The 25,289-nt window shown below is 41.8% G+C and overlaps 1 protein-coding gene across 13 annotated transcripts in view; it reads right to left on the bottom strand.

Moving 5' to 3' along the window:
- sptbn4b (spectrin, beta, non-erythrocytic 4b) overlaps nucleotides 1-25,289 on the bottom strand; it is a 192,180-nt gene that overhangs the window by 106,184 nt on the left and 60,707 nt on the right. For all 13 annotated transcript variants that reach the window (XM_088426948.1, XM_088426947.1, XM_088426945.1 and 10 more), the window contains 3 exons: nucleotides 9,167-9,407; nucleotides 8,799-8,957; nucleotides 4,877-5,007 (listed from right to left, as the gene is read on the bottom strand). In XM_088426948.1, the coding sequence (XP_088283074.1) occupies nucleotides 4,877-5,007; nucleotides 8,799-8,957; nucleotides 9,167-9,407 (531 nt within the window). The remainder of the gene's footprint in view (nucleotides 1-4,876; nucleotides 5,008-8,798; nucleotides 8,958-9,166; nucleotides 9,408-25,289) is intronic.

The following is a 25,289-nucleotide window of genomic DNA, read 5'->3' as shown; positions in this document are numbered from 1 at the left end:
ATTGTTGTTAGGATTATAATTATTATAGTGACTATGAATTTACTATAAAATATAAACTGCTGTGGTATGTTGGTGGTATGCTGTGAGAATGAGTGCACTGCTTGTGGGGGAACACCCTCTTTTACGAGCATTTCGACTTACGAGCGTGGTCCGCGAAGTTTTTTGTCCCCCACTTACGCACAGACCATTCGCCTTACGAGCAATCTGACATGCCGGCCATTGTATTTGTTCATACATTCTCGCTTTGCCATGTCATCAAAATCAGTAGTTGAAGCTTGTCACGGCATCGTTGAACGATATTGCTCTTACAATGTCACAGTCACTGTCTCAGTCACGGTGTCAGTCACGGTCTCACTCACGGAGATGCTATTGGCCGGCGTCACGTCAATCACAGAAATGCCGATATGCTATTGGCCGAACGCCTTTATCTAGCTTGATGGCACAGCTGGTCGGGACGGAAGGAAGGAGAGAAAATGAGTCAAAAATGAAAGGAAGGAATGTTGTTAAGACTTTGCAAACTTTATCTGTTAGACACGGCTTCTAAAATTGCTAGTGGCGGTAAAGGAAGAAGTAAGAGGATGAAGACAATAGAAACCAAGCAGGAGATAATAAAAAAAAAAGAATACGAAGGAGGCGCACGCATGGCTCGTGAGTATGGCCGTAACCGCTCGGCAATCTTCTAAGGGCAAGACTTTCCTTGCCGGGGGACAGCCCTCGATCGACAACAAAATTGAGAGGCTTCTTCTATTATGGATTAAAGAGAAGGAAATCGCCGGTGATATGTTCTAGTTTTGAGAAAAGTTCCTGTTTAAGAAAATAAATCAATAAATTCTGCGGGTTGGTCTCTGCTCCCTTCCGCCTCCACCCAGCTCAAGTCACGTCGCCCCAAAGGTAAATGTGATTTTTCCTTTGTATATTTATGTTATTTAATTTAACTGTACAGTAGGTTATGTTACTCATTTTTAATATGCGTATAAAGTCGTGATGTTTTTACCTAAGGTTTTTGCACGCGTTGCACACATTCACGAATTAACATAGGTTTGGATTGCCCGTCATACGAGCAGTTCGAGTTACGAGCGTAGCCGCTGAACGGATTAAGTTCATAACACGGGGGCCCACTGTATATAAATAAGCGGTACTCGTCATCTTTTTACTTTTTGCCATGTTCTTTGTTGAAGGGTTAGCTTTGAGCTAATAACCAAGCAGACAGATTCAAAAGGGGATGTTTACCTGTTTGCCCAGCAATGTCCAACATAGGCCGGTATTATCCAATTTAAAAAAAAATGGACAATTGCTCCTGCAACCCTGAACAGGACATAAGCAGTGAAAAATCGATTGAAAGATTACAACAAGAGAATATTTTGTTTTATCTGCGGTGTTGCAGTCATTAAAAGAGCTGCACCTGGCTCGCGAACCATAGGTTCTCGACCCCTGATATAAAGCATAAGGGGACTCAAACACACACACACTTACACACGCACACACACATACGCGCGCGCACACACACACAGGGAGTGTTTCTTTCAAAGTGGCGACATGCCATTGACATAATACATTTCCAAGCCCCTAACCTTAACTAAAATCCAGTTCAAACCAATCTAAATGCAATTCTTGACCCTCAAAAGGAAGTAAGAACTTGTGGGGTCCATCAAAATGGCCGTCACAAGTACAAGAGGTACCCACAAACAGAGTAAAATCCAGAATTTGGTCCTCATCATGTAGCAAATATCAAGGACAAACACACAAACACAAACAATTTGTTTTTGTTGTATGGTTGCACCTATCCATCCATCCGTCCATTGATTCATCCATTTTCTTCCATGGGCAGCAGCCTCAGCAGGGAAGCCCAGACCTCCTTCTCCCCAGCCACTTCAGCCAATCCGCCGGGGGGATCCCCAGGCGTTCTCAGGCCAGGCAAGAGACATAGTCCCTCTAGTTTGTCCTGGGTCATTTAGGGGCTTCCTCCCGATGGGACATGCCCAGAACACCTCACCAGGGAGGCGTCCAGGAGACATCCTAACCAGATGCCCGGCCCACCTCAACTGTCTCCTCTCAACACGGAGGAGCAGCGCCCCTCCCAGATGACTGAGCTCCTCACCCTACCTCTATGAGAGAGCCCAGACACCCTGCGGAGGAAACTCATTTCGGCCGCTTGTATCCGGGATCTCGTTCTTCTGCTCAAGACCGAAAGTTTGTGACTATTGGTGTAGGGCAGGAACGTAAATCGACCTTCGGCTCAGCTCCCTCTTCACCACGACAGACCAGTACTGAGTCCGCATTACAGCAGACGCACCGATCCGCCTGTCAACCTCACGTTCCATCCTACCCTCACTCGTGAACAAAACCCCAAGATACTTGAATTCCTCCACTTGGGGAAGGGTTAGGTTCCACTGAATCCAAGGTTCAATTTCCAGACAGAACCACCTCTCCAGCACCCCTGAATAGACTTTACCGGAGAGGCTGAGATGTGATCCCTCTGTAGTTGGAACACACGCTCCGGTCCCCCTTCTCAAAGTTGGGGACCACCACCCCTGTCTGCCAATCCAGGCAATGTTGCAGTGGTGTGTCAGCCGGGACAGCTCTACAACATCCAGAGCCTTTAGAAGTTCCAGGCGGATCTCATCTACCCCTGGGGCCTTGCCACCAGGGAGTCTTTTTGACCACTTCGGTGACTTCAGCCCCAGAGAGGGGGGAGGACACATCACAGCCTCTGGACTCTGCTTCGTCAGGAGAAGATGTGTTGGTGGAATTGAGGAGGTCTTTGAAGTATTCTGCCCACCAGTTCACAACGCCCTAAGTTGAGGTCAGGAGCACCCTATCCCCACTATAAACAGTGTTGATGGTGCACTGCTATCCCCTCCTGAATTGCCGGATGGTGGACCAGAATTTCCTCAAAACCGTCCGCAAATCATTTTCGATAGCCTCACCGAACATCCGGGTTTTTGTCTTGGTGACCGCTGAAGCCGCACAGTCGTTACGGTACCTGTCAGTTGCCTTACTGCTGGTGCCCACCAGCAGGTTCTCGCAATGCACCCGACCCCTATGGCCCCTCCCACAGATGGTGAGCCCATGTGAAGGGGGATCCATGTAACATCTTCGGACTGAGCACGGCCGAGTCCCAACACACCACCAGACTCAGGAACAGCTTTATCCACCAGGCCGTGAGACTGCTGAACTCTCCCCCCTTCCCACCTGTGAAACTGCTGATCTCTCTCTCTCTCTCCCCTCCCCCCTCCCACACTCAGCCCCAGCCAGAAGAAACACCTAGCTGGCTGACGAAGTTTAGGTCATTGGACCCCCCCCCCCCCCACCTAAACTTAAACTTTGCTCATGCACTTGCAAAATTTGCACAGACTTGCTGCTGACATATTTATTTATAATTATACTTCTATTGCACTAGTGATTACACTTAGATCTATAACAACTACCTCAAATGCACACAACACAATCAGACAACCACAATCAGAGTTGTCTTGCTTTGTCTCGTACTGTTGGATTGTCTTGTCATATGCTGCTACTTATGTCTTGTCTTGTCTTGGGGGTACTCTTGCCGTACCTGGTTTGTCGTATTTAGTTTTTACTTTTAGTTTTTACTTTAGCAACAGTAGGCAAAGTAGCCCTAACATACCGCACATTACTATTGATAAGAATCTAGTTTTTAGGATTGTCTCGTCTTGCGCACCTGCAGTTTGTACATGTAAAACGCAGAGGATAGTGAGAAACGCAATTTCGATACCTTTGTATGTTAAGCACATGTGAAGAAATTGACAACAAACTTGACTTTGACTCTGTATCCGGTATTTAGTTTTTTTGGTCATGACCCACAGCTTAGGTGAGGGCAGCGACATAGATAAATAGAGGTTTGCCTTTCGACAGATTGGTAGAGAATCTGCATAAAAGCAGCTGCTGCACTGATCCGCATGTCGATCTCCCACTTCATCCTGCCCTCACTGTTGAACAAGACCCCAAGATTCACTTGGGGCAGCACCTCATCCCTGACCCGGACAGGGCACTCCACCCTTTTCCAACTGAGAAGGGTTAGAAATCTATGAAATAAGACTAGGACAAGCTGAGCTGCTAAGTAGCTAAATAGTAACTCAGACCAACCAAGGTTGATTTTCTTGCCGCAAGGGAGAACTCAGCTCCCACTCTCATGTTCGCTCCACAGCCGTCAGAGCCCAGCTGTCCCTGCCTGCTTCTTATTTATTCAGCAAGGCATTACACAATACAAGGCATAACAAAAAGAGCCGGCCGGGTGCCACCAACAGCTGGGCCAAGGTTTCAGTTCACACGTTCCTGCGTCAACAGCTTTATCTAAGGACTGGGACGAGATGAACAAGGATTGCATAGATGGATAGCAATGCATGCTATTCTAGACAAGAAATAAACACATAATGATAACAACCTAATTTATGATTTCCCTCACAGGACCATGGTCTCAGATTTGGAGCTGATTTTCATCCCAGCCGGTACAAACTCTGTGTGAACTGCTCCAGCAAGAGTTGGAGGTCATGGCCCTAGCAGAGATGCAATGCTGAGACCTCTAAACTGGACCGCCTCAATGCTTCTGCATTGGGCAGGCTTGGCAGAATCTAACCCTCACTGGAAACAATTTTGACTTACTGCCCGTATCAGGTTTGGTACACCAGACTCCTGAAACACCCCCCATAGAAATTCCCCAAGGGAAACTGCCAAACACCTTCTCCAAGTCCACAAAAATCATGATTGGACAAAATCCCATGCACCCATGATCAACTGACCTACCCTGCCACCTTTTATCCATCCTCATCCTTTAATTTGGATCTCCTGAGAACTAGTGTGCTGCATGCAAACTTTCTCTGAACAAACAATTGTGGTCAAGCTCAGTGGTACGCACCGTCCAATTTCTTCCTTGAGTGCAGCATGTTTGTTGATGAGCCTCTCAGCTTCCTCCAAGTCATTGGGCAGCTGGTCTGAAGTGGCAGATGTCTGTGTTTGAACCAGCCAGGTCAGAAACAAATCCAGGTCCTGATGAAATGGAGCAACATGGAAATTTACACCAACACTCGCACCAACACATCGACTTGCATAGTCACCTGCTCCGCCACTACTTGTTGTTTTGAGTCTGTAGCCCTTTTTTGTTTTGAGCCTGTAGCCTAGAGCCAATAACATGAAACCCTCTGGTTCCCAATTATATTCCCTTCCCCTTCACTTCATTAAAAAGACCAGCAGCATTATAGGACCTACAATTCAATTCTGCAAATTTTAAAACATGATGTGGTGTATGTATAGCAATAGCTCATTAAGAAGCTCAACTTTGATATGTCTTTTTTTCTCATTTTTGGCCTGTTTCTAAGCATCTGTTTTTTTCCAAAGTAAAAATTGTTATTGCACAACGAATGTGTTTTCTTTTCAATTTCTTATTAATATTTTTATTACTTGACCTTAGTGCTGCATTTGACACTATTGATCATCATATACTTCATGAACATCTTGAATCATATGTTGGTATCTCAGGGTCACCTTTCACCTGTGAAACCCTTTGAGACTTCTGTGATTTAGAGCTATACAAATAAACTTGATTTGACTTTTCTGAGTACATATGGCATTATAATTTTCAAGACACTCCATAGTACAGTGACTGTGTTCCTGAAGGTTTTATTACAGTGGTTCTTAACCTTGTTGGAGGCACCGAACCCCACCAGTTTCATATGCTCGTTCACCAAACCCCTCTTAAGTAAAAAAAAAATAAAATATGATTTTTTTCTGCTGGTGCATGAAATGAATTGTACATTATTAGCATCTTGTTCAAATAACAAAACCGACACAGTGGGTAAAAGTACCAGTTCCCCGCCGCCACGTCGTGAGTCCATACTCGCTGGCCGCAGGAGCTTATTTGCCTGGATCGGCGCTTGGGAGATAACAGGCCAATTCCGGTGTGTGGTCCCGACTGAGAAGGAGGTCTCACTCTGCTGCTTATCCAGCGCTCTCAAAGCGGACCAGTAGGGAGTCTCACTCAGACACATATACAGCCCTCTCTAAGCGGTCTGATAGGGAGGTCCCACTCTGCTGCATAAACCAGTGACCTCAAAGCGGACCGGTAGGAAATCTCAGAGCAGGACGCTTTCAATGACTGTGCCCACTAACTGCAGACTAGACTGAGAGGTGGACCTCTGCGGCGGAAGCTCCACCGAACCCCTGAGACCGACTCACTGAACCCCTAGGGTTCAATCAAACCCAGGTTAAGAACCACTGTTTTAATACTTTCTTGGCCACTGACTGGCGAGCCCATTTTTCATGTGTTTGTTAGATCTCACTGTAGTGTTTTGACGCAGCAGATTACAATATTTTGCTTTCCTCCCTGAAGCATTGGGTTGTTTAGTCCTTTTTTATTTAAGTCTTTGTCAATGAGAAAATTCGTGTCTTCTGCAGCTGATCACCAGGATTCCAGGATGCCTCCAGGTTCAATCCTGGGTGAATTTTGTTATACTTGCTCCTCTTTGGTTTAATTTTTAGAAAACAGTGTCTTCTTCCATTTTTATGTGGATGATAGCGACATTTACAGGGCTTTACAAAAAAAACAACCCAGGATCCTTAAAACGCTAGTTTGCATGCCTCAAAGATGTCAAAGCATGTTTGGCTCTAAACTTTATAAATCTAAATAATAGTAAAAATAGATATCATGGTGTTTTGCAAAATACACTGGCTTGTCCCTGAAGATTTGGGACTTCTTGAACATAACTGTGTCTCGGAGTGAAAATCAACTGTGTCCTAGAGATAAACATACTGATAAAAAAGTTGTGTGTAATAGATTTTTCCATCCAGAAAGCTGTCCAAGGTAAAACTATATAAAATACAGTATATTCTATTTTTGAAATGGTTTTACAAGCTTTATTCTTTTGCACCTTTATCATTGTAACGGTTTGTAGGGCAAGGTGAGTCCCATTCGAAGGCATTCGCAAGCTACAGTTGCAGGCCTTCTGTGCTCTTTTAAAAACAACAAAAAACAACAAAACATTGAAAAGACGTGACTTTAAGCATTAACGTCCATGCCAATAGAAAATGATTTATTATTGGAAATTAAATGCACAGACAAACTCTACAAGCAAGTCATTGAATGGATTTTGTATTGAAATAAGTGAGGTGAGTCAAGCATTTCATTTATTATTTTTTTTCATTTTTAATATGTTTTATGATTTTATTTCATTCATATTCAATTAGTGGTAAAGAAATAAAATGATGTTCTTGTATTAAACTGTGATTTGTAATTTCGCGTAGTCTTTTTAAAGCTTGCCTGCTCTTGGTGTCCTGCTGTGTCTGGGTTTTTCCTGTTGTGGGCCGTCCAACTGTTTCGTGTTTGCGTAATTATTGTCCAGTTTATTTAAGTCCCAGTTTAGTTACAGTTAGTTGTTGGCTCATTGTCTAATGCAGGGGTGTCCAAACATTTTGCAAAGGGGGCCAGATTTGGTGTGTTACAAATGTAGGGGGACCAACCTTGGCGGGCATTCTTTACTTATAACAGCAATTAATTTAAATACATTTCAGCGAGCCTTTATGTGTTTCACATTTGCTTTCTTATTTTAATTTCACCTTAAGCATGTGCTTTGGTTAATTTGAAACGTGCATAACAAAACTGAATTGACATTAAATATTGGAATTGAATATTCACTTAGCTTCACTTTTTTTAACACTTTAATTAACTTTTTGTAACAGTTGAACAGAAGTAATTGTACTCTTGGGTGCAAATTACATTTGAAACAATTTTTTTTTTCACCATGGCAGTTTAAAATTTATAAAAATTGTAAACACAGTTACAGAGAAATGAACAAGTACAGTAATAGTTATATCAACAAGTGCAGAGCTCATTTAAAATATGACATTAGTAACTATAAATGTTAATTGGATTTTTAAATGGTTATTATTCTGGAGTGAAAAGTTAAAAAAAAAAAAAAAACGTTTTCAGACTAATCGTAAATGGAAAAATGACTTGTCCGCATGAGTGTGATGGGTGAAACTGAGATCTGGAGTGCAGGACAAAGGCCAGGTGTGGCTCTATGGCAGTAGTATGGATGCGCAAGATGTCTTGCAAGTGAGAGTCCGATCGCCGTGTCCTCACACGGCTCTTATTTAAGATCATGACCGAGAATGTCTTCCCACACAAATATGTCAACCCGAACAAGCTTAGCATTTTCTTACCAAATGCTCGAATCTCTCTGACTTGTCATATAATCCTGCATCCCTGCATTATGGTTCCGCCTTCCCCTACCCGTCACCAACATGCTGCTCTGACATGACATTTGGTGGACTTCATAAAACTTTGTGGACAAAATTTTTTAAATGATTATTATTTAGTTTTGCCAGTATCACATGTAATGATAAGTTTTAATTGCTGATGTGAGTTTATTGATGTTTAAATGCTCCAGAAAATAGCCTGCGTAGCCCAGTAATGCATACTGGTGCTTCTGAGGGGTCGAATCACTACAGGCCTAAGTGTGAAATGCACGGACTGCCACTGTATGGAATGGTATGGTATGGGATTGGAAATCACTGTATAACCATGTTTTGTGGAATGAAGCAGTTATGAGGCAAAACTTGAAAAAAGTTATCACTGCTCATTTTGATCAAGTCAAGTAAAGTCAAGTTTATTTGTATAACCCTGAATCACTACAGTCTTAAAGGGCTTCACAGGTGAAGAGAAATCATACATAGCATCGCACAGAACATCAACACACAACGGCATTCCTTGAACAATGATCCATCAGCTTTTGTTAGCTTACTAAATTATTGGCATTTAATTTACATGAGTGCCACCCACTGACCTGGATGAAGCACTGCAGCCTGCTTGCAACCATAAGTGAATCCTCACAACTCTGCAGGGTGTGTTTTAGCTCTTCCCATTCAACGCTGATGCCATCGAAGTGAAGCAGGACCTCCGTGGCTCGGATGCCGTGGGCAATGGCCAGATACTCTGCTTCTTCCTTCATCAGCAAAAACCAAAACAGATCTTAAGTTTCCCTTGCATTTCTATGTTTTTCTCTCCATTGGGTCACGTGTATTTTCTTTTTTTGTGAAACGTTTTCAGATATCTTTCACTTTTAAGTATACAGTACTTTTTGTAAACATACCGTTCAAATACTGTATATGACTTTTTCAGAAAATGGAAAACCTTTTCGAAATATGCTCTTACCTGTAAATGCATCAGCTTGGGCTCCAGCACAGACAATGCCCCCTCCATGGTGGAGAGGCGGCGCTGCAGAGCCAGAACACCACCCAGATCACTGCCAGCATATTGCGTAGCATCAATGGCGTTGCGCTTCTCCTGGATCTGAGACTTGATCTCACTACACTCCAGCAGGTAGTTCTGAAGACGCTGCATGCTCTCTAGCTGATCCTTCTTCTGTTCCACCAGACCCACAATCCTGTTCCACCTGCCAAGGAAAACAACTTGTTAGACTGAGTTTGTAAGGCCACCACTACATCCATCTCCACATTCCAATCTCATTCTTTGGACCCCATTTTAGTAGACTGGAGCCTGTGATAGTGTAAAAATGGCATGACTTCATTTTTGTGGAGTCACTTACAGTTCTTCAGAATTTCACAGACCGCATTTCAACTTTCTGGTTAATCTGTTGGACAAAGATGTTGCTCCACCAATGCATCTGACAGTTGGTACCAAGAGTAGACTGCACTATGCGTCTACAATCAATGCATCAAAATTCTCAAGGCAGCGCATGTCCAGTTTAGCGTGTTTGTGATTTTGACACAACATGCTATGCTTCAATGCTTAATTGTGTTTCACAACCATGGCGCAGCAAGAAATTTTGCAATCTAAAGTATTGTAAACTTTAAAAATATAGAAGCAGGTATATTATCCAATGCAAGTGGTGTAATAATTTTCGTGAATTTGATCAAGGCACACAGACAGACAGATTTCTTTAGCAACATGTGTGGTGCATGTCACCGTAGTTCGTTTTTACATATGACAACAGAGTGTGACAATCCCTCTGCTTCATTATAGAAGTCTATTAATTGAACCAATTGTATCCATTATTGCGGCTCAGTGGGGGGGTGAATAGCACGTCCGCCTCACAGCTAAAGGGACGCGAGTTCAAATCCACATCACTCCGGCCTTCCTGTGTGGAGTTTGCATGTTGTCCCCATGGCCGGCTGGGATAGGCACCAGCAAGCCTGGGACCCTTGTGAGGATAAGCAGCTCTAGAAAATGGATTAATGTAACCATTATCATCTTTAAAATATTTTTAATAGCCCTAAAACCAACCCGCACCCCAAAAACCAAGTCCTGACCACACAGATATATGTAATGTTGACAATGTTGCCACCCACAGAGGCCAACATGTCATCAAACACAATGATTTCATGCAGTTCATTTTTCTTTCTACACGCAAATCTGCTGCATCTTCAAGCCATGCAGATCGCGGGATGTGCCTCTCTATACACTGAATTCAAAGGAAATGAGGGAAGCCCTGTCCATTGGATTTCAAACAAGTTTTTTTCCCCAGCCTGCACACACACACACACACACACACACACACACACACACACACACACACACACACACACACACATTCGTTTGTTCTGGCGGTCCGTCGTAGTCGAAGATGACCGAGCTGCCATTTTGTTGGTCTGGATGGTGGCTATCGTTGCTGGCAACGGTGCCATGCTGTGTGACTATGAAGCCCAATCCTGGAGCCGCACGTCCCTACCGCAGTAGGGACATGTGAAGCCTGGGTCAGGGGGCTGGGGTGGTCCTGGAACTGCAGGGTGGTGTCTTCGCCTTCGCTGATCCCTCCGGTGTTAATTTTCGAAACTCCTTCAGGTACATGACTCTGTCATGGCACAGTAGGGGATGGGGACCTCTCCTGAATAAGAACTTCTCTTTTCTGGGTGTTGATCACCAGACCAAATGAGCGGTATGTTGCATTGAACCAGGAGTGTGGGCAAGGAGTGCACAGTTGTCTACATATTACAGCTCCTGGATGTTGGTTTCTGTCAGCTTCGTCTTTGCCTGTAGGCGCCGGATGTTGAATAAACTCTCATCCAGGCAGATTGATGGAGATTCCACTATCTTCTGTGATGAACTGTCGTAATAGGAGTGTGGCTGCTGCCTGGAAGAGATTGCTGAGAAACATGGGGGACACACCAAATTTCTTGAGGATGCTCCAGAGTAAGTCACGGTCAACGATATCAAAGGCCTTGGTCAGGTCAATAAAGGTGATGCAGAGGTCAAGTACCTTGCCGGCCACTGAGAGACGGGAGATGTCCATCTGCAAGTCCATCTGCAGATCTTACTGGAGCGATGCTTTGATTTTGTGGGCCATAGATGGCTTTTGCAGCTGCGTAGAATGCGTATGTGTATTTGCATCTGCATATCCCTGGATCTCCTGGGATTTTTTTAAGCCACCACTCATTTTCCATGAGCCGCAGTCGTTTCTATGCCTCAGCTCTGAGTGTTTTAAAATGGTGGAAGAGCGATGGAGAGTGGGGATTGGAGAGCAGGGCAGCATGGGCTTCATGCTTGGCGTCCAGCAGCTTCTGTATTTCTACTGAGCTGTTGTCAAACCAGTCCTGATGTTGCTTCTGAGTAAAGCCGATAGTTTCAGAGGCAGCTTGATGTAATGTTGACCTCAGTTTTGCCCACTCACTGTCCAGGTCACAGGTGGTGCTATAGTCTTCCAAGGTGGAAAGCCCCATAGCCAGCTTGCTGCGGTAGTGAGATGTACAATCTGGAGAGTCCAGCGCCCTGCAGTTCAGATGCTTTCTTGGCTGTTGTTTCTTGTGAGGGGGTCGGATCTTCATCCTCAGCTTGGATCTGATCAGCCGGTGATCAGTCCAGCATTCAGCCCCACGCAAAACCCTAGTTATGCAAACGTCTTGTTAGGGCCCGAGCAGCTACCGCTGCGAGAGCCCTCTTGTTTTTCTCCGGATTATTATTATTATTATTATTAGGGCCCGAGCAGCTACCGCTGCGAGAGCCCTCTTGTTTTTCTCCGGATTATTATTATTAGGGCCCGAGCAGCTACCGCTGCGAGAGCCCTCTTGTTTTTCTCCAGATTATTATTAGGGCCCGAGCAGCTACCGCTGCGAGAGCCCTCTTGTTTTTCTCCGGATTATTATTATTAGGGCCCGAGCAGCTACCGCTGCGAGACCCCTCTTGTTTTTCTCCAGATTATTATCCTTATTATTATTATTATTATTATTAGGGCCCGAGCAGCTACCGCTGCGAGAGCCCTCTTGTTTTTCTCCGGATTATTATTAGGGCCAGAGCAGCTACCGCTGCGAGAGCCCTCTTGTTTTTCTCCAGATTATTATTCTTATTCTTATTATTCTTATTATTAGGGCCCGAGCAGCTACCGCTGCGAGAGCCCTCTTGTTTTTCTCCGGATTATTATTAGGGCCCGAGCAGCTACCGCTGCGAGAGCCCTCTTGTTTTTCTCCGGATTATTATTCTTCTTATTATTATTATTATTATGGCCCGAGCAGCTACCGCTGCGAGAGCCCTCTTGTTTTTCTCCGGATTATTATTATTAGGGCCCGAGCAGCTACCGCTGCGAGAGCCCTCTTGTTTTTCTCCAGATTATTATTATTATTATTAGGGCCCGAGCAGCTACCGCTGCGAGAGCCCTCTTGTTTTTCTCCAGATTATTATTATTAGGGCCCGAGCAGCTACCGCTGCGAGAGCCCTCTTGTTTTTCTCCGGATTATTATTATTATTATTATTATTATTATTATTTACTGTGCAGCACTTTTCCATTTTTGAGGGCCTAAACATGCACGAAAAGTCACCAAAATTTGCACATTTGTCGGGCCCGGTGAAAAATTGGATATTTTTGTGTTTCCCAAAACAATGCAAAAAAAATGGCTCTGCAGCGCCACCTAAGGTTGAAAAAGTGCACCTGGTCCCGGCCCGTTTGACCTAGAGCTACGAAAATTTTTAGGCATATGTAGGACCTAGAGACCTACAAAAAAGTCAGCGCGAGCCATGCGCTCAGACTTACAGAAAAAGAGTTATGAATTTTTGAATGTGCATTTTTGGCCCATTTTTGCACGTTTGTAGGTCCCAAACTGCTCCTTGTTTCTCCTAAACGCTTTACTCAATCACCTTCAAATTTGCTGTGGTCCATATTCACACATAGGGGCACAAGTGGGCAAAATTTGGTGCAGATCCGCTGGCATATATGATAGGGGCGTGGCTTCAAATTATGTGTTCAATTTTTCCTTCGCCAAGAGGGACAAAAACCTTAATAACTTTGATGTACTAGCTTAAAAAAATCTAAAACTTCATAGACACATGGAAACTTATGTCTTTAACACCTTTAAAAAAATTTTTTTTAAATACCTACTAGCGCCGCCTAGTGGTTGATTAAAATGTCATTTTTTACACTTTCATGTATTGTGCTCAGTCTGTTTGAGTAAAACAAGTGAAAATTGGTCAGAATATCATTAAGACATGGAATATTAAGGTTTTAAAATTTTACGACTTTTCGATAATGGGCTTAGTCTGCACGCCACCTCAAAGTCAGATGACTCGCCAAAACGAAAAAAGTGGCTGCAATTGGCCCCAAAAAGGCCTTAAAAGTGGAAAATAGCCTCTCACTCCCGGCCCGTTTGACCTAGAGCTACAAAAATTTGTAGCCTTATGTAGGACCTCGAGCCCTACAAAAAAGTCAGCGCGAGCCATGTGCTCAGATGTACAGAAAGAGAGTTATGAATTTTTGAATGTGCACTTTTGGCCCGTTTTTGCCGAACTGCTCCTTTTTTCTCCCAAACGCTTGACCTGATCGACTTCAAATTTGCTGTGATGTTTTATCTGACTGTGAGGCACAATTGTTCAAATTTTTGTGATTATCCGCCATCAAATATGTTGGGGGCGGGGCTTTATATTATGCCTTTGATGATTACTTTGCCACATGTGAAACAAACCTTTATAACTCAGCTTTACAAGCTTGGAAAAATCAGAACCTTCACAGACACATGGAAACTTAAGCCCTTAACACAAGTGTTTAAAAAAATCTTCAATTGCTTATAAGGCCATCTAGTGGCAAACAAAAATGTCAGTCTGATGTCTCGCCAAAACGAACAAAGTTGCTGTGTTTGGTCCCAGATAGTCTTATCTTTTCTAAACTTCATATATTTAATGAGTTTCCAATGCGGAATACACCTATCAACGTATTTTTTGTTATAGTGCGAGTGCCACCTAGTGGCAGCCAAAAATATAGCATTTTTTAAACGTTTTTATGTGTTTAGCTGAGCCCTTTGAAGTCATATCGCTGACATTAAGTCTGAAAAGCCTCTAGACAGCTCTGCTGACCTCCACCAAATTTTACGAAGTTTCGATAATGGGCGTGGCCTCTACGACCATTTTCATTCCAAAGCTTTATCTGTCCAGTAAAATTTGCTGTAATTTGACCCAGATGATCTGATCTTCTCACAATTTCACACATTGCATGAAAATATTCTCCTGAACATATCGACAAAAATATATTCCAGTTTAAAGCTAGCGCCACCTAGTGGCTGCAAAAAATGTCATTAGTCGAAAGATTACAAACAATCCTGTTTGGTTTGACCTACAGCTATGAAACTTTGTAGGCAAATGAAGGACTGTAAGACCTACAAAAAAGTCAATAGAAAAGATGTGCTAGGATGTACAGAAAAATTGTTATGAATTTTTTTAATGTGCAGTTTTGTCCCATTCTTAGACATTAGCTGGTCTCAAACTAGTGCCTTTTTCTCTTGAACGATTCACCCCATTACCTTCAACTTTGGCATGAATCATTATCCAACTGAGGGGCACACATAGTCCAAATATCGTGAAGATGTCTTGACATAAAAGATGCGGGCGGAGCTTCAAATTATGTTTAATACTTCCTTTGCCAAGAGTGACAACAATCTTAATAACTCAGCTATGACAGCTTCAAACCATCTGAAACTCTCCTGGGCCTTTAAAAGTAATGCAATAATACAGCTATGTGATAAACTTTCAAATCATTTACAGCGCCACCCAGTGGCGGACAAAAATCTCATTTTTTATACTTTTATGTACTGTGAAATGCCTGTTTGACTAAATGAACTAAAAAATGGTCAGAAAAGCTATGACACCTTGGAACATTAAGGTTCTCAACTTTTATGACTTTTCATTAAAGGGCGTGGCCTCTATGCAAACTCAAAGTCTGATGTCTCCCCAAAACGGTAAAAGTTGCTGTAATTGGACCTAGATGATCTGATGTTTGCAAAACTTCATATATGGGACGGGAGTCCAATGTGAAACACACCTAGGAGCCTATTTTTTATCATAGTACGAGCGCCACCTAGTGGCAGCAAAAATTATAGCAACCCTTAATGTTTTTATGTACTCTGCTGAGCCCCTTGAAGTGATATCCCTTAAATGTTTTCTGAAAAGCCAGTGGCCATGCCTTATGCCCTCCACAAATCAGAACGATGTTTCGACAGTGGGTGTGGCCTATATGGCATTGAAAGTCACAAAATTTGAACAATAAAAGCTGCAGTAACTCCACCCACATTGTCCCACCTTTTCTAAAAATTACATATTTGGTAAGAGTCCTGCACTGAAGTCATCTACAACTACTTTTTCATCGTTCATAGTTCTTTTTCTTACCCCGACCTGTTCATACCCCAACGTGCACAGGTCTGCGAGGGCCCTTTATAGCTGCTTGCAGCTCTAGTTAGGGCCCGAGCAGCTACCGCTGCGAGAGCCCTCTTGTTTTTCTCCAGATTATTATTATTATTATTAGGGCCCGAGCAGCTACCGCTGCGAGAGCCCTCTTGTTTTTCTCCAGATTATTATTATTATTATTATTAGGGCCCGAGCAGCTACCGCTGCGAGAGCCCTCTTGTTTTTCTCCAGATTATTATTATTATTATTATTATTATTATTATTATTATTTACTGTGCAGCGCTTTTCCATTTTTGAGGGCCTAAACATGCACGAAAAGTCACCAAAATTTGCACATTTGTCGGGCCCGGTGAAAAATTTGATATTTTTGTGTTTCCCAAAACAATGCAAAAAAAATGGCTCTGCAGCGCCACCTAAGGTTGAAAAAGTGCACCTGGTCCCGGCCCGTTTCACCTAGAGCTACGAAAATTTTTAGGCATATATAGGACCTAGAGACCTACAAAAAAGTCAGCGCGAGCCATGTGCTCAGATGTACAGAAAAAGAGTTATGTATTTTTGAATGTGCATTTTTGGCCCATTTTTGCACGTTTGCAGGTCCCAAACTGCTCTTTGTTTCTCCTAAACGCTTTACTCAATCGCCTTCAAATTTGCTGTGGTCAATATTCACACATAGGGGCACAAGTGGGCAAAATTTGGTGCAGATCCGCTGACATATATGATAGGGGCGTGGCTTCAAATTATGTGTTCAATTTTTCCTTCGCCAAGAAGGACAAAAACCTTAATAACTTTGATGTACAAGCTTAAAAAAATCTAAAACATCATAGACACATGGAAACTTATGTCTTTAACACCTTTAAAAAAAGGTTTTTTAAATACCTACTAGCGCCGCCTAGTGGTTGATTACAATGTCATTTTTTACACTTTCATGTGTTGTGCTCAGTCTATTTGAGTAAAACAAATGAAAATTGGTCAGAATATCATTAAGACATGGAATATTAAGGTTTTAAAATTTTACGACTTTTCGATAATGGGCGTAGTCTGCACGCCACCTCAAAGTCAGATGACTCGCCAAAACGAAAAAAGTGGCTGTAATTGGCTCCAAAATGGCCTTATGAGTGGAAAATAGCCTCTCACTCCCGGCCCGTTTGACCTAGAGCTCCAAAAATTTGTAGCCTTATGTAGGACCTTGAGCCCTACCAAAAAGTCAGCGCGAGCCATGTGCTCAGTTGTACAGAAAGAGAGTTATGAATTTTTGAATGTGCACTTTTGGCCCGTTTTTGCTCATTTGCAGGTCCCGAACTGCTCCTTTTTTCTCCCAAACGCTTAACCCGATCGACTTCAAATTTGCTGTGATGTTTTATCTGACTCTGAGGCACAAATGTTCAAATTTTTGTGATGATCCGCCATCAAATATGTTGGGGGCGGGGCTTCATATTATGCCTTTGATGATTACTTTGCCACATGTGAAACAAACCTTTATAACTCAGCTTTACAAGCTTAGAAAAATCTGAAACTTCACATACACATGAAGACTTAAGCCCTTAACACATGTGTTTAAAAAAATCTTAAATTGCTTATAAGGCCACCTAGTTGCAAACAAATATGTCAGTCTGATTTCTCGCGAAAACGAACAAAGTTGCTGTATTTGGACCCAGATGGTCTTATCTTTTCTAAACATTACATATTTGATGGATTTCCAATGCGGAACACACCTATCAACGTATTTTTTGCGATAGTGCGAGCGCCACATAGTGGCAGCCAAAAATATAGCATTTTTTAAACGTTTTTATTTGTTTAGCTGAGCCCTTTGATGTAATATCGCTGAAATTAAGTCTGACAAGCCTCTAGATAGCCTTGCTGACCTCCACCAAATTTTACGAAGTTTCGATAATGGGCGTCGCCTCTATGACCATTTTCATTCCGAAGCTTTATCTGTCCAGTAAAAGTTGCGGTAATTTGACCCAGATGATCTGATCTTCTCACAATTTCACACATTGGATGAAAATATTCTCCTGAACATAGCGACAATAATATATTCCAGTTTAAAGTTAGCGCCACCTAGTGGCTGCACAAAAAGTCATTAGTCGAAAGATTACAGTCAATCCTGTTTGGTTTGACCTACAGCTATGAAACTTTGTAGGCTAAGGAAGAACTGTAAGACCTACAAAAAAGTCAATAGAAGTGATGTGCTAGGATGTACAGAAAAATTGTTATGAATTTTTTTAATGTGCAGTTTTGTCCCATTCTTAGACATTAGCTGGTCTCAAACTAGTGCCTTTTTCTCTTAAAATATTCACCCCATTACCTTAAACTTTGGCATGAATCATTATCCAACTGAGGGGCACACATAGTCCAAATATCGTGAAGATCTCTTGACATAAAAGATGGGGGCGGAGCTTCAAATTATGTTTAATATTTCCTTCGCCAAGAGTGACAAAAATCTTAATAACTCAGCTAATGACAGCTTCAAACCATCTGAAACTTTCCTGGGACTTTAAAAGTCATGCAATAATACAGCTATGTGATAAACTTTCAAATCATTTACAGCGCCACCCAGTGGCGGACAAAAATCTCATTTTTTATACTTTTATATACTGTGAAATGCCTGTTTGACTAAATGAACTCAAACATGGTCAGAAAAGCTATGACACATTGGAACATTAAGGTTCCCAACTTTTATGACTTTTCAATAAAGGGCGTGGCCTCTATGCCAACTCAAAGTCTTATGTCTCGCGAAAACGGTGAAAGTTGCTGTAATTGGACCTAGATGATCTGATGTTTGCAAAACTTCATATATGGGATGGGAGTCCAATGTGAAACACACCTACAAGCCTATTTTTCATCATAGTACGAGCGGCACCTAATGGCAGCAAAAAATATAGCAAATCCTTAATGTTTTTATTTACTCTGCTGAGCCCCTTGAAGCGATATCCCTTAAATGTTTTCTGAAAAGCCAGTGGCCATGCCTTATGCCCTCCACAAATCAGTACAATGTTTCGACAGTGGGTGTGGCCTATATGGCATTGAAAGTCACAAAATTGGAACAATAAAAGCTGCAGTAACTCCACCCACATTGTCCCACCTTGTCTAAATTTTACATATTTGGTAAAAGTCCTGCACTGAAGTGATCTACAACAAATTTTTCATCATTCATAGTCATTGTTCATACCCCGACCTGTTCATACCCCAACGTGCACAGGTCTGCGAGGGCCCTTTATAGCTGCTTGCAGCTCTAGTTATTATTATTATTATTTACTGTGCAGCGCTTTTCCATTTTTGAGGGCCTAAACATGCACGAAAAGTCACCAAAATTTGCACATTTGTCGGGCCCGGTGAAAAATTGGATATTTTTGTGTTTCCCGAAACAATGCAAAAAAAATGGCTCTGCAGCGCCACCTAAGGTCGAAAAAGTGCACCTGGTCCCGGCCCGTTTGACCTAGAGCTACGAAAATGTTTTGGCATATGTAGGACCTAGAGACCTACAAAAAAGTCAGCGTGTGCCATGTGCTCAGATGTACAGAAAAAGAGTTATGAATTTTTGAATGTGCATTTTTGGCCCATTTTTGCACGTTTGCAGGTCCCAAACTGCTCCTTGTTTCTCCTAAACGCTTTACTCTATCGCCTTCAAATTTGCTGTGGTCCATATTCACACATAGGGGCACAAGTGGGCAAAATTTGGTGCAGATCCGCTGACATATATGATAGGGGCGTGGCTTCAAATTATGTGTTCAATTTTTCCTTCGCCAAGAGTGACATAAACCTTAATAACTTTGTTGTACTAGCTTAAAAAAATCTCAAACTTCATAGACACATGGAAACTTATGCCTTTAACACCTTTGAAAAAAGTTTTTTTAAATATTTACTAGCGCCGCCTAGTGGTTGATTAAAATGTTATTTTTTACACTTTCATGTATTGTGCTCAGTCTGTTTGAGTAAAACAAATGAAAATTGGTTAGAATATCATTAAGACATGGAATATTAAGGTTTTAAAATTTTACGACATTTCGATAATGGGCGTAGTCTGCACGCCACCTCAAAGTCAGATGACTCGCCAAAACGAAAAAAGTGGCTGTAATTGGCCCCAAAATGGCCTTATGAGTGGAAAATAGCCTCTCACTCCCGGCCCGTTTGACCTAGAGCTACAAAAATTTGTAGCCTTATGTAGGACCTCCAGCCCTACAAAAAAGTCAGCGCGAGCCATATGCTCAGATGTACAGACAGAGAGTTATGAATTTTTGAATGTGCACTTTTGGCCCGTTTTTGCTCATTTGCAGGTCCCGAACTGCTCCTTTTTTCTCCCAAACACTTGACCCGATCGCCTTCAAATTTGCTGTGATGTTTTATCTGACTGTGAGGCACAATTGTTCAAATTTTTGTGACGATCCGCCAACAAATATGTTGGGGGCGGGGCTTTATATTATGCCTTTGATGATTACTTTGCCACATGTGAAACAAACCTTTATAACTCAGCTTTACAAGCTTGGAAAAATCTGAAACTTCACAGACACATGGAAACTTAAGCCCTTAACACAAGTGTTTCAAAAAATCTTCAATTGCTTATAAGGCCATCTAGTGGCAAACAAAAATGTCAGTCTGATGTCTCGCAAAAACGAACAAAGTTGTTGTGTTTGGTCCCAGATAGTCTTATCTTTTCTAAACTTCATATATTTAATGAGTTTCCAATGCGGAATACACCTATCAACGTATTTTTTGTTATAGTGCGAGTGCCACCTAGTGGCAGCCAAAAATATAGCATTTTTTAAACGTTTTTATGTGTTTAGCTGAGCCCTTTGAAGTAATATCACTGAAATTAAGTCTGAAAAGCCTCTAGACAGCCTTGCTGACCTGCACCAAATTTTACGAAGTTTCGATAATGGGCGTGGCCTCTACGACCATTTTCATTCAGAAGCTTTATCTGTCCAGTAAAAATTGCTGTAATTTGACCCAGATGATCTGATCTTCTCACAATTTCACACATTGGATGAAAATATTCTCCTGAACATATCGACAAAATACATTCCAGTTTAAAGCTAGCGCCACCTAGTGGCTGCAAAAAATGTCATTAGTCGAAAGATTACAGTCAATCCTGTTTGGTTTGACCGACAGCTATGAAACTTTGTAGGCAAATGAAGGACTGCAAGACCTACAAAAAAGTCAATAGAAGTGATGTGCTAGGATGTAGAGAAAAATTGTTATGAATTTTTTCAATGTGCAGTTTTGTCCCATTCTTAGACGTTAGCTGGTCTCAAACTCGTGTCTTTTTCTCTTAAACGATTCACCCCATTACCTTCAACTTTGGCATGAATCATTATCCAACTGAGGGGCACACATAGGCCAAATATCGTGAAGATCTCTTGACATAAATGATGCGGGCGGAGCTTCAAATTATGTTTAATACTTCCTTTGCCGAGAGTGACAAAAATCTTAATAACTCAGCTATGACAGCTTCAAACCATCTGAAACTTTCCTGGCCCTTTAAAAGTAATGCACTAATACAGCTATGTGATAAACTTTCAAATCATTTACAGCGCCACCCAGTGGCGGACAAAAATCTCATTTTTTATACTTTTATGTACTGTGAAATGCCTGTTTGACTAAATGAACTAAAAAATGGTCAGAAAAGCTATGACACATTGGAACATTAAGGTTCTCAACTTTTATGACTTTTCAATAAAGGGCGTGGCCTCTATGCCAACTCAAAATCCCATGTCTCGCGAAAACGGTAAAAGTTGCTGTAATTGGACCTAGACGATCTGGTATTTTTAAAACTTCGTATATGGGATGGGAGTCCAATGTGAAACACAACTACAAGTCTGATTTTTATAATAGTACGAGCGCCACCTAGTGGCAGCAAAAAATATAGCAATTCCTTAATGTTTTTATGTACTCTGCTGAGCCCCTTGAAGTGATATCCCTTAAATGTTTTCTGAAAAGCCAGTGGCCATGCCTTATGCCCTCCACAAATCACTACGATGTTTCGACAGTGGGTGTGGCCTATATGGCATTGAAAGTTACAATATTGGAACAATAAAAGCTGCAGTAACTCCACCCACATTGTCCCACCTTGTCTAAATTTTACATATTTGGTAAGAGTCCTGCACTGAAGTCATCTACAGCAAATTTTTCATCGTTCATAGTCCTTGTTCATACCCCGACCTGTTCATACCCCAACGTGCACAGGTCTGCGAGGGCCCTTTATAGCTGCTTGCAGCTCTAGTTATTATTATTATTTACTGTGCAGCGCTTTTTCATTTTTGAGGGCCTAAACATGCACGAAAAGTCACCAAAATTTGCACATTTGTCGGGCCCGGTGAAAAATTGGATATTTTTGTGTTTCCCAAAACAATGCAAAAAAAATGACTCTGCAGCGCCACCTAAGGTTGAAAAAGTGCACCTGGTCCCGGCCCGTTTGACCTAGAGCTACAAAAATTTTTAGGCATATGTAGGACCTAGAGACCTACAAAAAAGTCAGCGCGAGCCATGTGCTCAGATGTACAGAAAAAGAGTTATGATTTTTTGAATGTGCATTTTTGGCCCATTTTTGCAAATTTGCAGGTCCCAAACTGCTCCTTGTTTCTCCTAAACGCTTTACTCAATCGCCTTTAAATTTGCTGTGGTCCATATTCACACATAGGGGCACAAGTGGGCAAAATTTCGTGCAGATCCGCTGACATATATGATAGGGGCGTGGCTTCAAATTATGTGTTCAATTTTTCCTTCGCCAAGAGGGACAAAAACCTTAATAACTTTGATGTACTAGCTTAAAAAAATCTAAAACTTCATAGACACATGGAAACTTATGTCTTTAACACCTTTAAAAAGAGTTTTTTTAAATACCTACTAGCGCCGCCTAGTGGTTGATTAAATCGTCATTTTTTACACTTTCATGTATTGTGCTCAGTCTGTTTGAGTAAAACAAATGAAAATTGGTCAGAATACCATTAAGACATGGAATATTAAGGTTTTAAAATTTTACGACTTTTCGATAATGGGCGTAGTCTGCACGCCACCTCAAAGTCAGATGACTCGCCAAAACGAAAAAAGTGGCTGTAATTGGCCCCAAAATGGCCTTATGAGTGGAAAATAGCCTCTCACTCCCGGCCCGTTTGACCTAGAGCTCCAAAAATTTGTAGCCTTATGTAGGACCTCGAGCCCTACAAAAAAGTCAGCGCGAGCCATGTGCTCAGATGTACAGAAAGAGAGTTATGAATTTTTGAATGTGCACTTTTGGCCCGTTTTTGCTCATTTGCAGGTCCCGAACTGCTCCTTTTTTCTCCCAAACGCTTGACCCGATCGACTTCAAATTTGCTGTGATGTTTTATCTGACTGTGAGGCACAATTGTTCAAATTTTTGTGATGATCCGCCATCAAATATGTTGGGGGCGGGGCTTTATATTATGCCTTTGATGATTACTTTGCCATATGTGAAACAAACCTTTATAACTCAGCTTTACAAGCTTAGAAAAATCTGAAACTTCACATACACATGAAGACTTAAGCCCTTAACACAAGTGTTTAAAAAAATCTTCAGTTGCTTATAAGGCCATCTAGTGGCAAACAAAAATGTCAGTCTGATGTCTTGCCAAAACGAACAAAGTTGCTGTGTTTGGTCCCAGATGGTCTTATCTTTTCTAAACTTCATATATTTGATGGGTTTCCAATGCGGAATACACCTATCAACGTATTTTTTGTTATAGTGCGAGCGCCACCTAGTGGCAGTCAAAAATATAGCATTTTTTAAACGTTTATATGTGTTTAGCTGAGCCCTTTGAAGTAATATCGCTGAAATTAAGTCTGAAAAGCCTCTAGATAGCCATGCTGACCTCCACCAAATTTTACGAAGTTTCGATAACGGGCGTGGCCTCTATGACCATTTTCATTCCCAAGCTTTATCTGTCCAGTAAAAGTTGCTGTAATTTGACCCAGATGATCTGATCTTCTCACAATTTCACACATTGGATAAAAATATTCCCCTGAACATATTGACAAAAATATATTCCAGTTTAAAGCTAGCGCCACCTAGTGGCTGCAAAAAATGTCATTAGTCGAAAGATTACAGTCAATCCTGTTTGGTTTGACCTACAGCTATGAAACTTTGTAGGCAAATGAAGGACTGTAAGACCTACAAAAATGTCAATAGAAAAGATGTGCTAGGATGTACAGAAAAATTGTTATGAATTTTTTTAATGTGCAGTTTTGTCCCATTCTTAGACATTAGCTGGTCTCAAACTAGTGCCTTTTTCTCTTAAACGATTCACCCCATTACCTTCAACTTTGGCATGAATCATTATCCAACTGAGGGGCACACATAGTCCAAATATCGTGAAGATCTCTTTACAGAAAAGATGGGGGCGGAGCTTCACATTATGTTTAATACTTCCTTCGCCAAGAGTGACAAAAATATTAATAACTCAGCTATGACAGCTTCAAACCATCTGAAACTTTCCTGGGACTTTAAAAGTCATGCAATAATACAGCTATGTGATAAACTTTCAAATCATTTACAGCGCCACCCAGTGGCGGACAAAAGTCTCATTTTTTATACTTTTATGTACTGTGAAATGCCTGTTTGACGAAATGAACTCAAAAATGGTCGGAAAAGCTATGACACATTGGAACATTAAGGTTCTCAACTTTTATGACTTTTCAATAAAGGGCGTAGCCTCTATGCCAACTGAAAACCCGATGTCTCGCCAAAACGGTAAAAGGTGCTAAAATTGGACCTAGATGATCTGATATTTTTAAAACTTCGTATATGGGATGGGAGTCCAATGTGAAACACACCTACAAGCCTATTTTTTTATCATAGTACGAGCGCCACCTAGTGGCAGCAAAAAAAATAGCAAATCCTTAATGTTTTTATGTACTCTGCTGAGCCCCTTAAAGTGATATCCTTAAAATGTTTTCTGAAAAGCCAGTGGCCATGCCTTATGCCCCCCACATATGAGTACAATGTTTCAACAGTGGGTGTGTCCTATATGGCATTGAAAGTCACAAAATTGGAACAATAAAAGCTGCAGTAACTCCACACACATTGTCCCACCTTGTCTAAATTTTACATATTTGGTAATAGTCCTGCACTTAAGTGATCTACAACAAATTTTTCATCATTCATAGTCCTTGTTCATACCCCGACCTGTTCATACCCCAACGTGCACAGGTCTGCGAGGGCCCTTTATAGCTGCTTGCAGCTCTAGTTATTATTATTATTATTTACTGTGCAGCGCTTTTCCATTTTTGAGGGCCTAAACATGCACGAAAAGTCACCAAAATTTGCACATTTGTCGGGCCCGGTGAAAAATTGGATATTTTTGTGTTTCTCAAAAGAATGCAAAAAAAATTGCTCTGCAGCGCCACCTAAGGTTGAAAAAGTGCACCTGGTCCCGGCCCGTTTGACCTAGAGCTACGAAAATTTTTAGGCATATGAAGGGCCTAGAGACCTACAAAAAAGTCAGCGCGAGCCATGTGCTCAGATGTACAGAAAAAGAGTTATGAATTTTTGAATGTGCATTTTTGGCCCATTTTTGCACGTTTGCAGGTCCCAAACTGCTCCTTGTTTCTCCTAAACGCTTTACTCAATCGCCTTCAAATTTGCTGTGGTATATAATAAGACATAGGGGCACAACTGGGCAAAATTTGGTGCAGATCCGCTGACATA

The sequence above is a fragment of the Hippichthys cyanospilos genome, chromosome 11 (genome assembly GCF_059441005.1).
Source record: "Hippichthys cyanospilos isolate Australia breed blue-spotted pipefish chromosome 11, RoL_Hcya_1.0, whole genome shotgun sequence".
Lineage (NCBI taxonomy): Eukaryota > Metazoa > Chordata > Actinopteri > Syngnathiformes > Syngnathidae > Hippichthys > Hippichthys cyanospilos.
The sequence above is the reverse complement of the archived record's forward strand: the minus strand, read 5'-3'. Positions and strand labels throughout refer to the sequence as shown.